General features: G+C 48.0%; 1 protein-coding gene across 3 annotated transcripts in view; it reads left to right on the top strand.

The window, feature by feature from the left end:
- Window positions 1-8,461, top strand: part of KIFAP3 (kinesin associated protein 3) — a 68,441-nt gene extending 59,980 nt beyond the window's left edge. For 2 of the 3 annotated variants that reach the window (XM_066555195.1, XM_066555194.1), the window contains exon 20: window positions 8,082-8,461. In XM_066555195.1, coding sequence (XP_066411292.1) covers window positions 8,082-8,190 — 109 coding nt within the window. In that variant the 3' untranslated portion in view covers window positions 8,191-8,461. The remainder of the gene's footprint in view (window positions 1-8,081) is intronic. The other variant, XM_066555196.1, reaches the window with a different exon arrangement.
- The last annotated feature ends 5,720 nt before the right edge of the window (window positions 8,462-14,181 follow it).

Genomic DNA, 14,181 nt, shown 5'->3' with positions numbered 1-14,181 from the left:
CTGGTGCCCTTCTCAGGAGCAATGTGGCTGCAGGACACAACTGCAGCCTTTGAGCTGCTGTTCTGCCCCCTGGCCCTGCTGGGGATTGGTTGCCTTTCTAGCAGAGCACAGATAATCTTTTTTCCTAAAGAGTTTTATAGAATAAGCAAAAGTCTTTTCTGTCTATGTCAGTCTAATTTGAGTCTTCTCATTACTGTAGTTTGTCATTTGGCTGTCTTTAATGTCTGGGGTGTTTTCTCTTCCAATACTCCAATGGGAAACTGAGGTCATGGAGAAAAGGAGCAACTTGTCCAGGATCACACAGCAGGTAACTGACAGAGCAAGAAAATGAGGCCAAATCCCAGGCTGTGTTTGCAGAGCAGGGATGGCAGCAGCTACAGCTTTCAAGCAAGGCTCACACTGAATTTGGCTAAGCAAGGTCATTTGGTTTGGGTTCAATGCTTTCTTACTATTCAGTTGGGAAATATTTTTTTTTAATGCTGCCTTCCCCCAGTGAATTTTGGCGTGGTTATTGCTTGGTGCATAGCTGGAGCCTGACACAGAAGACACAGTGCTCATTTCTCCAGCACTGTCAGCTTTCCATTTGTTTGTAATTAAATGGGAGAAACAGCAGGATTGTGCTGAGACACAACTGGGCAACAAGTCCAGAAGCAATTGGAAACTTGAAGTCATTAAGTAGACTGAAGAAAGCTGGATCACATGAAAGGACAGACATGATCATATCCATAAAAGCTGTGTTATGATGCACAAGGGAGCTAAAGTATTATTGCACAGGTTCATTTGGATATTTTCTGTCTTGTGAGCAGGTACAATTTTACTGTTTAAGGGACATTATTGCTAATGTAGGGATGGACTTGGGTGATTGATGCAGTGGGCACAGTCACAGACACTGCCACAAAACCCCCCTCCCATTTGAGCTTGAAGAATAAAAAGCATGAAAACAAAAAGCTTCACAGATAGGGGAGAACAACTTGGGGTCATGAGAGGCAGAATTTAGGAGATTTGTGGTTTATAGTTTAACGTCATTAGCAGCAGTGGGAGAATCTACAGTTACAAGACATTATATAAAGAAACATTGTTTTTTCCTAAGGCTTCTCAGTTGTATGGACTTTCTCCATAACCCCTGCTTTCTGCTCTTACTCTGAAGGACAGAAAATTTATGGTCAGTGAAGGCAAACCAGAGGTAACTGGCTTGTAGGAGGAAATGGGATCATCATCTCAATCCCTGGGTTTAAAGCAAGGACAGAAGGATCTGTGTCCCTTTGTGTTGTCCTTCACCTGGGGTGCCACCCAGGGCTCATCTGCCAGGGAATGTCAGCAGAAGGGCCCCAGAGTCCATGGCTTCAGGAGCTCTGAGCCTTGGCTCACGTGGGAAGGTTCCTTGGTACCTGCAGAGGGTTAGCTCAGTGTGTCACACCTGCAGGCAGCTTTGGAAGCTGGAGGTCTGTGTGTTCTGGGGGATTCAGAACCATTTCCCACCTGCTCTGCCGGGGTCCACACAGTGCCTTAATCCCTGCTTGTGCAATGGGTCAGGGCCTGGGTGCCCAGCTCCCTTGGCTTTCCATGCCTGGTCTCTGTGCAGAGGGAACCTCGGGAGGGAGGGAGGGAGGGAGCTGCAGCATTCACCAAGCAGTCTGCTGATGGGGCTGGCAGGGCTGAGCATCCCCCTTGTCATTACACTGCCCTGTACTGCAGTCCTTGTCTCACACCAGCTCTCATCAACACTTCAGGAACAAACAAAAACACCGAGATGAGAGAAAAAATGCAGCCTTTGCTGCTGGCAAACTTGTGTTTTGTTGGCAAGAGTTCTGATCAGTGAGCTGCATCTCATTTGTACAGCTTATAATGCTGTGCTTGTCTGGAGATTAGAGACTGCTGTGCCACTCCCGTGGCTCTGGCACCTCCTGAGGGGAAAGCACAGCCTCCAGTGTTCATCAGAACATGATTTGTTTTGTCTGCTACACACAGGAATCAGTCCAGCATTGTGCAATACAGGGGTTCATGGCATGAGAGTTTATAAGGAAATGGGATGGGAACTGTGCTGTCACACATGAGTGGGTTCCTGGAACAGAAAATGTAGGACTTAAAAGTGATGTGCAGCTGAAATTCTGAACACCTGCCTGGGCTGAGGCGGGGATGGCTTGGGAGTGCAGAGTGATTTTTAGGAACAATAATAGCCAGGGTATTATGTATGTGTGTATGTAATAGCCAGAGAAGGTACAGAGGAAACAGTGGGAATGCAATGAACTGCACTGATACCAGGCTTCTGAAAGATGCTCAGAGCCCCTCTGGTTCTAACCCCTCTCTCTGATCCTCAAGAGGAGTTTTGGAGAGCTGCAGGTGTGATCAGAGGTGCCACATGTGTCAGCAGAGGCTGCCTGTTGACACCTGCATGGAAACCCCCTGGTAGCTCCCTGGAGCATTGGAGAGCTTTGGGTGTGAGCCCTTCACTGGGATTGGTAGGGCTGCTGATGAGCTGAGAGTTGCAAGTAGTGTTTGGCTGGTCTGAGCATCTACATAATTAAAAATCTATAGATTAAAAAAATAGATTTTATTTTTAATAAGCTTATAAATCTTGTATCTTGGGTTTTAGAAAAAGTTTGGAATGAAAGGAATTAGAGGTAAAATCTTGGCTCTGGCGGAAGCGCTCTGTGTTTAGCTTGCAGTTCATTTTCAGGGGGCAGTGATTCCAGGGTGCCTTAATTTTGGGCAGAAACAAATGAAATTTTGTCTCTAAAGTGTGAGTTCCTAAACTGGTATTTCACCCTCAAAGGCTTTTCTGGAGCCACTGTCACTTGCACAGGCAGTGACAGTCTGGTACAAAGTGTGCCAAACTGCTTCAGACCTGCTTCCCAGGCACTGCTTCCTGCTGCGACCACTCCAAGATCCATGGATCCTGCTGGGGGCTTTCAGTTGGATTTCAGGTGTTTACTTTTGACCAAGAATCTCCCCAGTGATGCTGGACTTCTCTTTCTGAGGCCCTGCTGGTGGAATTAGTACCTGGGAATTAGGCTGTGGTTTGAGCCCCTGTCAGCAGCAGCACTGGTCCCAGTGTGAGCACTGCTGTGGACAGGGTGGGGGTGTGCAGTGCCATGGTCACTCTGCACCCTGGTGTTAATTAGCCAGCTGTTAATTACCCAGCCCAGCCTCTCCTGATACCCTGCCCTGGGGAGCAGCACAGACACCCCAGCAGAGGATTTCCCATGGAGTGCTCCCTGTGGGAGCCTGCTGAGCCTTCCACACCTCCATGGATTCTGTCTGGTCCAAAGCCTGTCTAGCTCAGAAGGGGTTTGTGGATGCAGCAGGATGCTGGCTGCCATTTCCTGCTGGGAGACAGGACACAAACTGCTCTTTACACCTTGAATTCTGTCAGGGCACCTAAGATCCTACATGGCTATATTAATTTGGATGCTCTGAATCACCAATAAGCAGGGCTGTTCAGAAATCTCTCCTCACTCATGCACATCAGGAACGTTTTCCTCTTCAGCATGTGTTCCTCAGTTCCCTAGCAGTACAAGCAAATTGGAAAGTTCAGCTGTCATTTGGGGAAGGTCATAGATCACACTAGCAGCCTGAGTAATCCAAGAGGTTTTAAGTATCACAGCATTTAGTTTAAAGTGAAATTTGCTCTGACAGGGGCTGGCAGACCAATAGGAAAAAGAAATATTTGTGCTTGGAGAAGTGCATGTGTAGAGACCTCGAGTATAACTGATGGCTGGAAGTGATTTCAGTCTAAAAAAAACAAATCATTAAGAGAGTGCATAGGGGTAAAATACACAGTTCATATTTTAAAGGGTCTCAAAATGAACCAGCAACTGAGGTTAGCAGTACACAGTAATTAGCTGGGCTGCTCACTGGTTAACTCCATGAGCCCCAGGCGTGGGGCTGAGCTCTGCACAAGAGCAGGGCTGTGCTGTGAGCCAGGGCTGCCTGCAGTGACTGCAGCTGAGCCTGCAGCTGCAGGGCTGCATGCACTTCTGGCTGCCCAGGTACACACCAGTGAGCACTGGGAGGAAAAACACCAACTCAGGCATGAGTGTTGCTGCCCCAATGGACAATTATGTGTCCCTTTCTCGGTGATTTTCCTCTCCTGCGTAACCTCTACAGCTATATTAGCATCCCAGCAAGAATAATAAATCCCTGTGAGGACTGAGTCAAATAAAGTATCATTATTATGGGAGACAAGCTTGCTGCTTGCACTGAATTTGCTGGTAGATGCTGTAGCATAAAGCCAACAATGTTTTTCCTAGGAGCAAGTCTTGAGGTTGATTGCTGGTATAAATCTGAGCACACATGGCACAGATCATGATCTCAGGCCAGTTGTTATCCAGCAAGTGTTTACAGCCACGGAGCTGCCATCTCTGCTGGCTCTCCCCTTGTGCTGTTCTTGGCAGAAGGGGCAGGGATTCATCAGGACTTGTTTTTAAATCCATCCTCACCTCGGTGGGTTGTGCCCTTGGCCTGGCAGCCTCGGGAGCGAGCCGGGCTCTCTCTCTCCAGGCCTGTGCTGGCTCTGTGGTTGTCCCACCCTGTGTCACCTCCTGGGCTCAGGACCCTTCCTTCAGCTCCCACAGCTCCGTGCTGCAGGCTGCCAGTGCAAACAATCCAGCAGGCAAAGCTGCTATGCTTCAAGAGCACTAATGTGCAAAAATGAGGCCAGTTCTTTTCAAGCATGGTCAAGACTTCATTTACTTCAGGGAAAGATTTCGATAGGAGGGAGTAGTGATTTGATCAAGGTGTTTTAATGTGATTTTCTGTGGTTGTTCTTGGGTTTTTGAGGGGTGTTTTTTTTTGACTGTCCAAAGCAGTTATCAGCTGATCCATCTCTTCCAGTTTTCTTCAGGACACTAACATATGTCTGAACCATTTGGAAATAACTGATACTCCTCAAAGTTTAAACTCTAGGGATCTTTACCTAATTACTTACACATTTATAAAAAAGATATTAAAAACCTGATTTGTTGAGAATGTGATTGAAACCATATTTTCCCTGCTCTCGTTATCAGTTTAAATACATTTAGAAGCTCTTTGAGTGAGGATTCCTGAGCTGGAAGTGGCTGGGAGAGCTCAGCCTGCAGGGATAGAGGCCCGTTGCCACCGCGTGGCTCAGGCCGTTATTACACCTCGCCCCGAGAGCCCGTGCTGGCTCAGCTTGGGCTGTACCAAGGAGTTCAGGACACGTTCCAGGCTCCTGTTTCTGATGTGTCCCTTTGCCACAGGGACCTGAGGAGGGCACTGCTGTGAGCCTGGGCACGGTTGCTGCAAGCCTCACTTGCAGTCAGCAGCCCTGGGCAGCCACAGCCTCCTCAGTCACCTGAGCATCATTCCAGAATGAGCTGTGCAGTGGTTGGCAGGAATGCAAAAAGGCCCTGTTGTACCAACTTACCCACAACTAACATTGTTACAGTCACAGAAAACATCATGGAAAGCTAAACCCAGAAAAGCATTTTCTGTTAAAATAGCTCTTCATTAGAAATCAGCTGTAAATGTTTTAAGGATCTTTGGAGGAAAGCAATGAAACTCCTAAGTTTAAAGGTAGACAGGGTCCTGCTTTTCTGCAATGGAACATCTCTGGTGTCTCTGGGAATTTGTAGAAGCACAGCAGACCCAGACCCTGCACTCCCAATTCCCACTGTGCCTCCTTTTAGTACATTGTTAACTCGTGGCACTGACAGTACTGAAAGAACCCTGAAGGAGTTGGCATTGGTTTATAGAAGTTTGTTCAATGGTTTGTTTTCTGAACTGCCAAACAAAGTGGTCAGCTTCATGCTTGTCCTGGCTGGCTTGTTCACAAGAGCTTTGGGCCTGATATGGAGACACTGCAGCCCAGGGCAGCCTGGGTGAGCTCTGTCTGTCTGTCTGTCTGTGCCTTTGCACACTGAAAGCAGTGACACAGGAGAGGCAGGGGCTGGCTGAGGTGACCGCTGGGTTTGGGGTTTCTGGAGATGAGAGATAAACACAAAGTAACAGGATTTCTCTTAATCCCCTCTTTCAGGAGTCTTTCAAAGCTTCAGGCCCGATAATGAGAAAGCTGTTGTTGGCAAGGTACAAAGGAGGCATCTGGGGAAGGTGCCTCAGAGGTCACCAGCTCATTTCCTAATGGGCTTGGAAAAGGGTAAGAGGGCTTTGGAGTGGATACAGGCAGGAATGGGTGGTGAGAGGAATGCATTCACAGAGCTTTGCACCGCTGCAGGATACACCAGGGCCACTCTGCTGCTCTCTGCTGTGCTGAAAGGCTGGTCAGCCTGCAGGGTGGGGCTGAGGGCTCTGCAGCAGTGAGGAGATGGGTGTTGCCAGTTCAGATACACACAGGCAGATGTGGAAATGCAAAGCACTTTCAGCTCACAGCATTTCTCAAGATACATCAAGTAAAACAGTGATTTTTTTTTTTCTCTGTAGCTTGGCTATTGATTGTGCCCCTTCCATCATCTCAGAGGACAAATCTCAGCCTCAGACCTTCCATCTTCATCTGACTATCAGGATATCCCATGAGTGAGCTCCTTTTCTGAGAAACCAGGCACTAGGGATCCTTTTCTAGGGCCTCACTGAGATACAATCCAAGGAAAGTGCCTTTGTGAGGACAGAGATGGACGTGGTCCCCCCCATGCAGCTGAGCCCTTTCAGCCCAAGCAATTCAGCTGTGCCAGCTTCTTGCAGAGCCAGGGCCTGGGGCCCACCCATTGTACATCTTCTGCAGGGGTCGTTCTTTCCCAGCCTTGGCTCTTGCATAACCCATGTTCCATATGGATAATTGGCAGTAATGAGGTTCAGCTTTTCCCCACTCCAAAAGCACTTTGCTTTGTGTTTTGACAGTCTTCACAGGGGAAGTTTGGCTCCTTTCAATGCATCTTTAGTCAGACAATAAATCAGGATCCTTTTCCATTTGTCCCCTACTGAAGGGGAAGCTAAGAAGTGACATAGCTCTGAATAGGCAGCAGTCCAGTGTCTTGGGCAATGCTCGTTTTTCTCTACCTCCTGCATGAGTTATTGCTGAGCATGAAATATGTGCCACTTTTCCCTATGCAGTTCTTGTGTTTTAGTATCTAACTCATTGTTGTGGGACTTTTTAGGTGTAAAAGATGCTGTTTTACATGCAAAAATAATTACTCTGTCTCATTAGTACATAGCTTTTCAGTATGTGTTTAATTCCTTCTGCCATTTGGCTGCCACTCTTGTATCCCACCAGAAGCACCATCTTTCATCAGATATTCTCTCTTTTAGCTGGTGTTCTCCATGTACCTCAGAAATGGACTGAAGGCAGGGAAAGAGACTCTTCAGATGTGCTGTGCAGGGCAGGCTTACAGCAGGTTTTGCCAGAAGCCTGAAGGACATGGTAACTGTAATGTACAGAGGGAAACACTGAGTCAGGGAAGAAAGTGCTTGGCCAGTAAATCTGAGAAAGGAGGGAAGAGAAGACTTTGGTCTCTCCTGGGATTCCTCTTGGACCTGAAAGCCTTTCCCTGACTGGAGTTGCACTGATGTCTCCACAGCATTTCGTTTTCCACCAGGGAAGTGGTGTCCAGAAGGGGAACACAGCTGGCAAAGTTCCCTCACAAAACCATCATGTCTTAGGATTTTAGCTTGTATATTTTCATCTATTTGCAATCCTGCAGTTCTTTAGTGTATAGCTCTAAACTCCATATACAGTGCTAACTACTGGCATTTTGGGCAGACACAACAATTCTCTCCAGACCTGGCTATCAAGGACACCTCACTGCCTCAGGCCCTGAGAAATGTAACCAAAAGTGAGTTAGGGGGGAGCAAACTTGGGGTAAATGACTTCATTAGCTGAAGCTGTAATTGGAAGATTGGTCCATTTCCATATTGGGGATTAAACGTACAAAAGTGTGAAAATCCTTGACCTGTCGTCCATTTTGGGTGTAGCCCCTGGGAGGCTTTGTGTGCCCTAAATGTACCTGAAGGCCCTTCAACAAACAGAACTGCTGTTTATTTTGTGTGCCCTCTGTTTTAGGTAAGCCCAAACAGGCAGCAGCAGCAGGAGCAGCTGCAGCCAGCAGCTCTGCTGTTCCTTCCATGGCACACAGAGCTGTGCAGTTTCTCTCTCTCTCTCGTTTCTGCAGCCTTGCCGTGGATGGCTTTGCTCCGAGCACGGCGGGTCCCGGGCGCCCCGCGACCGCCTACGGCTACCGGCCAGAGGAGCCCTTCCTGTACGGCTACGGGGCGCGGTGAGGGCCGCAGCACCGCCTGCTCCTGCATGCTGCACCCCGGGCTCCAGCACTCTGTATCCTTTGGCATGTGTAGCTCCATGTAAACTTAGCCTTCCTGGGCCCAGTGTGTTAGTGACAGTGTTTAGTCTTGGGTTGCTCTTTGTTGTTGTTATTTTTGTACAGTAACTGCGACTTGAAAGCGGGAATTGGAAACTACCGGACTGGAAAGTGTCACATTATGTATATTAAGCTACTAATTTAATTTCTATTAAATAGAAAAACCTGTGTGGTCAGCAGTGGTGAATGTGTTTCTAAGTGATGTTTAGTGTTTTACAAGGCACTTAAGAAGAGTGCTCCATGTGCAGCGTGTTTAACATGGACTGTTTCCCTCTCACACTTGAGTCACAGAACAGCACTGAGCCCCAGCATCTCCTGGCACTGCCCTGACACATAGTTTGGATCGAAGTCCACTCCTGGGTCACCACTTTAATAATGGAAAGATGGCACAGATTCACTCCCCTGGAGCTTCAGACATTTACAGTCCATTTTAAATGCTTGAAAACACTTAAAATTAGAAACTACACAGCAGAATACCTTTACCCTAGTGTTTAAACAGAGCTCTGTGGGCTGAGAGAAGACAGCCACATCCATCCCGAGGGCCAGCAAGAACAAGAAACATTGTACCTTGGTTCAGAATCCAGAGCAGAGCCTTTACCCCAGCTTTCCTATCTGGAAACACAAATCCATCCTGTCCTGCTGGTTTCTGGGGTTTAAGCTGGATCTAAGCAGGCATCAGTGAGCAGCAGAGTCAGGTCAGGACCCTTTCATGCTGCACTTGCAGTGTGGTGATTGTTTTGTGTCATGCTTTGAAATAAGCTGCAAATGTTGAATTCAGGCTGAAGCTGTTCTTCAGCTGTGCATGCCCACTGTAACAGACAGCAGAAAGGGATGATAATGCCCTCTCTGCCACAGCTACCAAGGCAGCAGTTCAAATTTTCACTTTTTAAAAGAAAAGTTACCTCTACCTCATCCTTTTTCTTTTGTTAATGCCTGTTGATTTGCAGATTTGTTTTTCTCCTTCTTCCTCCCTCCTTTATGGCTTAAACAGAAAGTTGACTTGCATCAGGGGCTGATCATACAGAAACCAGTCACTAGTAATTCCATAACACTGGGGTCTGTGCTGGGAAGGTGATCTTCAAAGGCATGGGATTGTTTGAGGAATCTGACAAACTCTTAGTCTTATACTTCAAAAATACCTTTGAAATAAAAATTGTTTTGAAACCCTGTGTTATCTTTACAAAGTGTGTGCAAGTACTTTTATAAGCACCGTTACTCCCTGTGTTCCAACTGCGTGACTGGAAATGAGTCTAAAATTAGCCATGGTATTTCATAGCAGTTTTCAGCCTTCTCTCTGGGCTGGCTTCTTGTTCAGGGCTTCACTCACTGGAGGTAGGTGGAAGAAGAGTTGCCAAGATGAAGCAGTGTTTTTGAAATTATTTTCTTTACCATTCTTAACTAATTCTTGCACAGTTTCTTAGAACAGGTAAGCTCTCAGTAAGAAACATGGCAGAAAACTTGAACTACTCAAACAGGTTTCCAGTGTTGTACCTTTCTAGATAATTTCCTTTGTTCTGAGTCCACACTGGATTTGCCCAGAGGTTGTGCCATGTTCAGTCAAAAGCTTTTCAGATATTTTTATAGTTATTGCTGTGAGAGAAATCCCCCAAACTGCACACTCAGGCTATTCTTTGAGCCTGGCACTCGCTCATCAGGCTTTTCCCGAAATTAGTGTGAAGTTATTTAAAGCAGTTGCCCTGCTCATGGAATGTGTTTTGGGGGAAAACCAAAATGAAGTGGGTCCTCAGAGTATATGCAAACTATCAATGAAACTGAAGGAGCCTTTAATTGGAAGCTTCAGGTTAACGAGGAGCTGCCATGGAGCTCCAGTGAAGGGTGGGTGTCTGTAATTGTAATCCAGTTGTGACCATGCTGAGAATAAATGGCAGTGGAAAAAAAATCTCTGGCTGCAATTTTAGTATTCAATGTTAGGAGTTTATGGGAAATGAATAAAAGATCAAGTATTTGTAGCTTTGCCTGGCAGCAGCTAAGAAAAGAACATCGTTTATCTGCAAACAGAGCTTGGTAAAAATTACTCAGCACTTAGTAGCCTGAGGACAGAGCCTGCTCGCCAAGATGAAAACCAGCTGTGCCACTGCACTTCCAAGGCAGGAGAGAGGCTGATTTTCCCTTTAATTACAGTTCCTGAGCCAGAAAGGGAAAAAAAAAGGATAGGAGCACATAGACTTTTCACATTTCCTATATCATGTTTCCTGTGGGTGTCAGAGGAAGATGGGAGAGTCTGAGCTGTTTAATTATCTGTATTTTATAGATTCAGTCCCTGGGTACTGTACACTGCACAGAACAGGGCAAGGAGGGATCTGCTTTCTGTTAGCAACTTCTGCAACTTTGGTCCTCTTTTTTCTGGTTTCTCTTCCAGGCTTTGTGGAGCTCCTCTCTTCTTTCCCTACAGCAGCAATCCTGAACCATCCTAGGAGTATCCTCTTTCCCAGCCTGCTGCTAATTAATTAATGAGTTTGGTTAGGCAAGTGTTTTAGATATAATGAGGCTGTAAAGTTAACAGCACAATGAAATAAGCAATGGCTGAGAAGCTCCTATGTCTGGTAGCTATTAGAGAGGCTTTGTGCAGATGGACAGGCTCATTTCTAGGAGCAATCTGCTCCATGCAGCCGCCTAAGATCTTGTGTTAAATTATTATTTGTACTACACCAGTACTTAGGAGCTTTCCAGGGCAACAGGCTGGGGGAAAGCAAAAGTAAACAAATATTCTCCTCCCTGAGAGCTCATGGAGGACCTGATTCAAGGTCTCTCAGATACCAGGGGGCTGTGGAGCTGTCTGCAGTCCAACATGTGCATTTCATTCTGCAATCAGACTGCCCTGATTCTGTTTAATTGTATCCACTCTGGATTAAATGAAACAGGAACGAGATGTATCTTCCTCTGGAATAAGCAGGACAAGCTCTGTTTAGATTCAGGAGATTCTGGGCCTCTCTGGCAGGTTCTGTAGTGGAATTCCTGTAGTGCAGCACTCACTGTCCACTCACCATGGCCAGAGGCTGAGAGGAACAACAGCCTCCATTCCTTCTGTGGCCATCCTCAAAACCCATGAAATACCCTGAGCTGACTGCTGCTGCAATTCATGTTGCCTTGAAGCTCTTGTGATCTGCTCATTTTTTCCTTCAGGTAAAGGTTGTGGGGTTTTCTTTTGAAAGAGCTCTGAGGTGCCAAGGGAGGTGTAGGAGCTGCAGAGACAGAGGAGGGCTGCACTCCCCTGCATGAGTTTCATAGTCACAAGGTGGTACTTGCAGCCACTTGGTCTGGACAGCCACTTGAATGAAAACATGGACTTTTCCAGAGCTGGAAAAAATATGCTGTGGTCCCTGCCCCATAAAATAAAACTCCCTTCTGTTTATTAAGAAATTGAGAAATATCATTGGAGGCAAAAGGCTGCTGTGCTGTAGTTGTAATTCACATGGCCATGCAGGAGTGGGACATCATGGAGAAGGCAGCCTTTGTTGCTGTGCCTTTCCCAGAGAGCTGGGAACATCTCTGCTCTACTGAGAGCTGCCCAGTGAGCTGGGCAGGCTGGAGCTGTGGCTGCCCCATCCCTGGGGGTGCTCAAGGCCAGGCTGGACAGGCTTGGAGCAGCCTGGTCTAGAGGAAGGTGCCCAGGGTTGAAATGAGATGAGCTTGAAGGTCCCTTCCAACCCAAACCACTCTGGGATGCTAAGGCAGTGCTCCCCAGCTGTGCCTTCAGACCTCACGTGCTCCACTCCACTGAAGTGATTGTGGCCCCATCCCCCTCTGCAGTCACCAGCTGCCTCTCTCTCCACTATGCCAATCTTTTCTTGCCCCCCTGACTTAAAGAATCAGTTCCAGTCCTGATGAGGGACTTGCTAGGAGCTCTGTAATCCTGCTGGTTCCATCTCTGCCCTTGAGGGGTTCACACCTCCCTAATCCTAATCCCAATCCCTGGGTGGTTCTCTGGAGGAGCCCATGCTGGCTGTGCTTAGCAAAGGCAGAGGGTGAAGTGTGGGGGCAGAAACCCAGCTGGGGTTTTTGTGCAGCACCTGGGGACAGGGCCCTGAGCAGGGCACACCCCTCAGTGCCACTTCAGCCTGTGTGGGACAGCAGGATCACTCGGGAGAAGCAGGTAAAGGTAAAATGCTGCTCCACAGAGACAGCCCAGAAAGGAAACACACCAGAAATGATGCAGAACAGCCAAAGTTTGCTTTTTCTTCCTGACAGCCACATGAATCACACCACAGCCTGAAGCTGGAGCCAAGGGCTGTGAGTAGAAATCAGTTGTTGCTTATTAAGAATTTTTTATCTTTACCTCCAGTTATTCATGTCTTCTGACCTTCTGCCTTTGCCCTGCCACAAACACAGGACATACAAATCCACACCTGGCCCCTTGAATAAACTGGTGACTAATATCCACCTTAGTGAACATTACACAGTTTCTTTTCGTTTGCACTTTGGGGCCAGGATATTTTTAGGTGTATGTCCCATTTGGGCCAAAGACTCTGGATCTTTCCTGCCTTTGACAGATAGAGGTGATGTACCTGAACTTTACTTAGTTTCTGTTCCTGTGTGCATTATATTATCCTGTAATGTGTGATGTACGACATACTGTGACCCATTTCACTTTCCTGTACCCTGCTCCTCCCATTATATTTCTTCATTTTTTAAAAAAGCCCCAGATCATCCATCTACCAGCACATCCTGCCAGAGGAGCAGGCTCCTCCTAGCACCGTGTCCCCATGTTAACCCTGATGTGCCACTTTACAGCCCTTCCCCTGCACAGTCACAGGAGAAATCCTCTCTCGGGTGAGGCTCAGTTGAGCAGAGTTGTGCTGTGGATCTGAGGGAATCCCTTTTGCTATCCAGAGCTGTAGCTGTGCTGAAGGGACTCTGGCATTGATGAGCCACTGGCCAGCAGAGCTGTGTGTCTGGGATCATCTGTGCTGTCCAAGCCGTGGAAGGCTTCCCTAGAAATGGAAGAGGGAAAGCATAAAGAACACATTTTACACACTTCGTGCTGGACTTGGCAGCACAAGACTCAGCACAGGTTAAACTCGTGGAGTTGAGTTACTACAGAAAGCCAAGGCGCTTGCAGAGCTCAGACCACCTGTGTTAAACACTCTGCCCTGGCCATTAAACCCGCGTCTAGACGAGGCCACGGGGCTGGGCTGTGCTGCTGTTCAGAGCGACCGAGCAAACCACATCCTCACGTCCTGGCGCTGCAGGAAACTGGAATAACACCGGCGATATGAAAATAGCGTGTGAACAGCTCAGACCTCCCACCGCTCTGGAGCCCTTCCTTTCAACCTTCGCTCCGCCGTCCAAAACACTGACGTGAAATCTCTCCCCGGGGCCGCTTTACGCCGCAGCGCCGAGAGCAATTACATTTAATGGCATTAAATGGATCCCCTCACGCCGCAGTGTCAGACCACCCTGCGGCCCGGGCCTGAGTGGGGCACGGGGAGGGCAAGGCTATTTAAAAATTTATTTTAAAGAGGACATTATGGGGCAACAGCGTGTATGAAGAGGGGCAACGAGGCTCGTGACAGAACAGCCTGAGAGGAGCGGCTGCGGGAGCGGGGCTGTGGAGCTCGGAAGAGCTCAGGGAGCTCCTGACGGGAGGCTGCAGCTCGGTCTGTTCTGCCGGGCCTGCAGTGGGAGAACGAGAGGAAATGGCTCAGCTGAGATACGGGAGTTCAGCTTAGATACGAGGAAAAAAAAAATGAAAGTCACTGTCAGGGCGGTCAGGCATTGGAACAGGCTGCTCAGGGGGGTGCTGGAGTCACCATTCCCGGCGGTGTTTAGGAGGAGTCCGGACGCGGCGCGGGGTTTAGCGGTTCCAGTGGCGCTGCACTGTTCCATCCCCTCACAGGTTTCCTCCAGCCCCGCCGGTTCCGCGGCTCCCGCTCCC

Source organism: Molothrus aeneus, chromosome 9 (genome assembly GCF_037042795.1).
Source record: "Molothrus aeneus isolate 106 chromosome 9, BPBGC_Maene_1.0, whole genome shotgun sequence".
Classification (NCBI taxonomy): domain Eukaryota; kingdom Metazoa; phylum Chordata; class Aves; order Passeriformes; family Icteridae; genus Molothrus; species Molothrus aeneus.
Note: the sequence above shows the minus strand (reverse complement) of the source record. Positions and strands in the feature narration are given on the sequence as shown.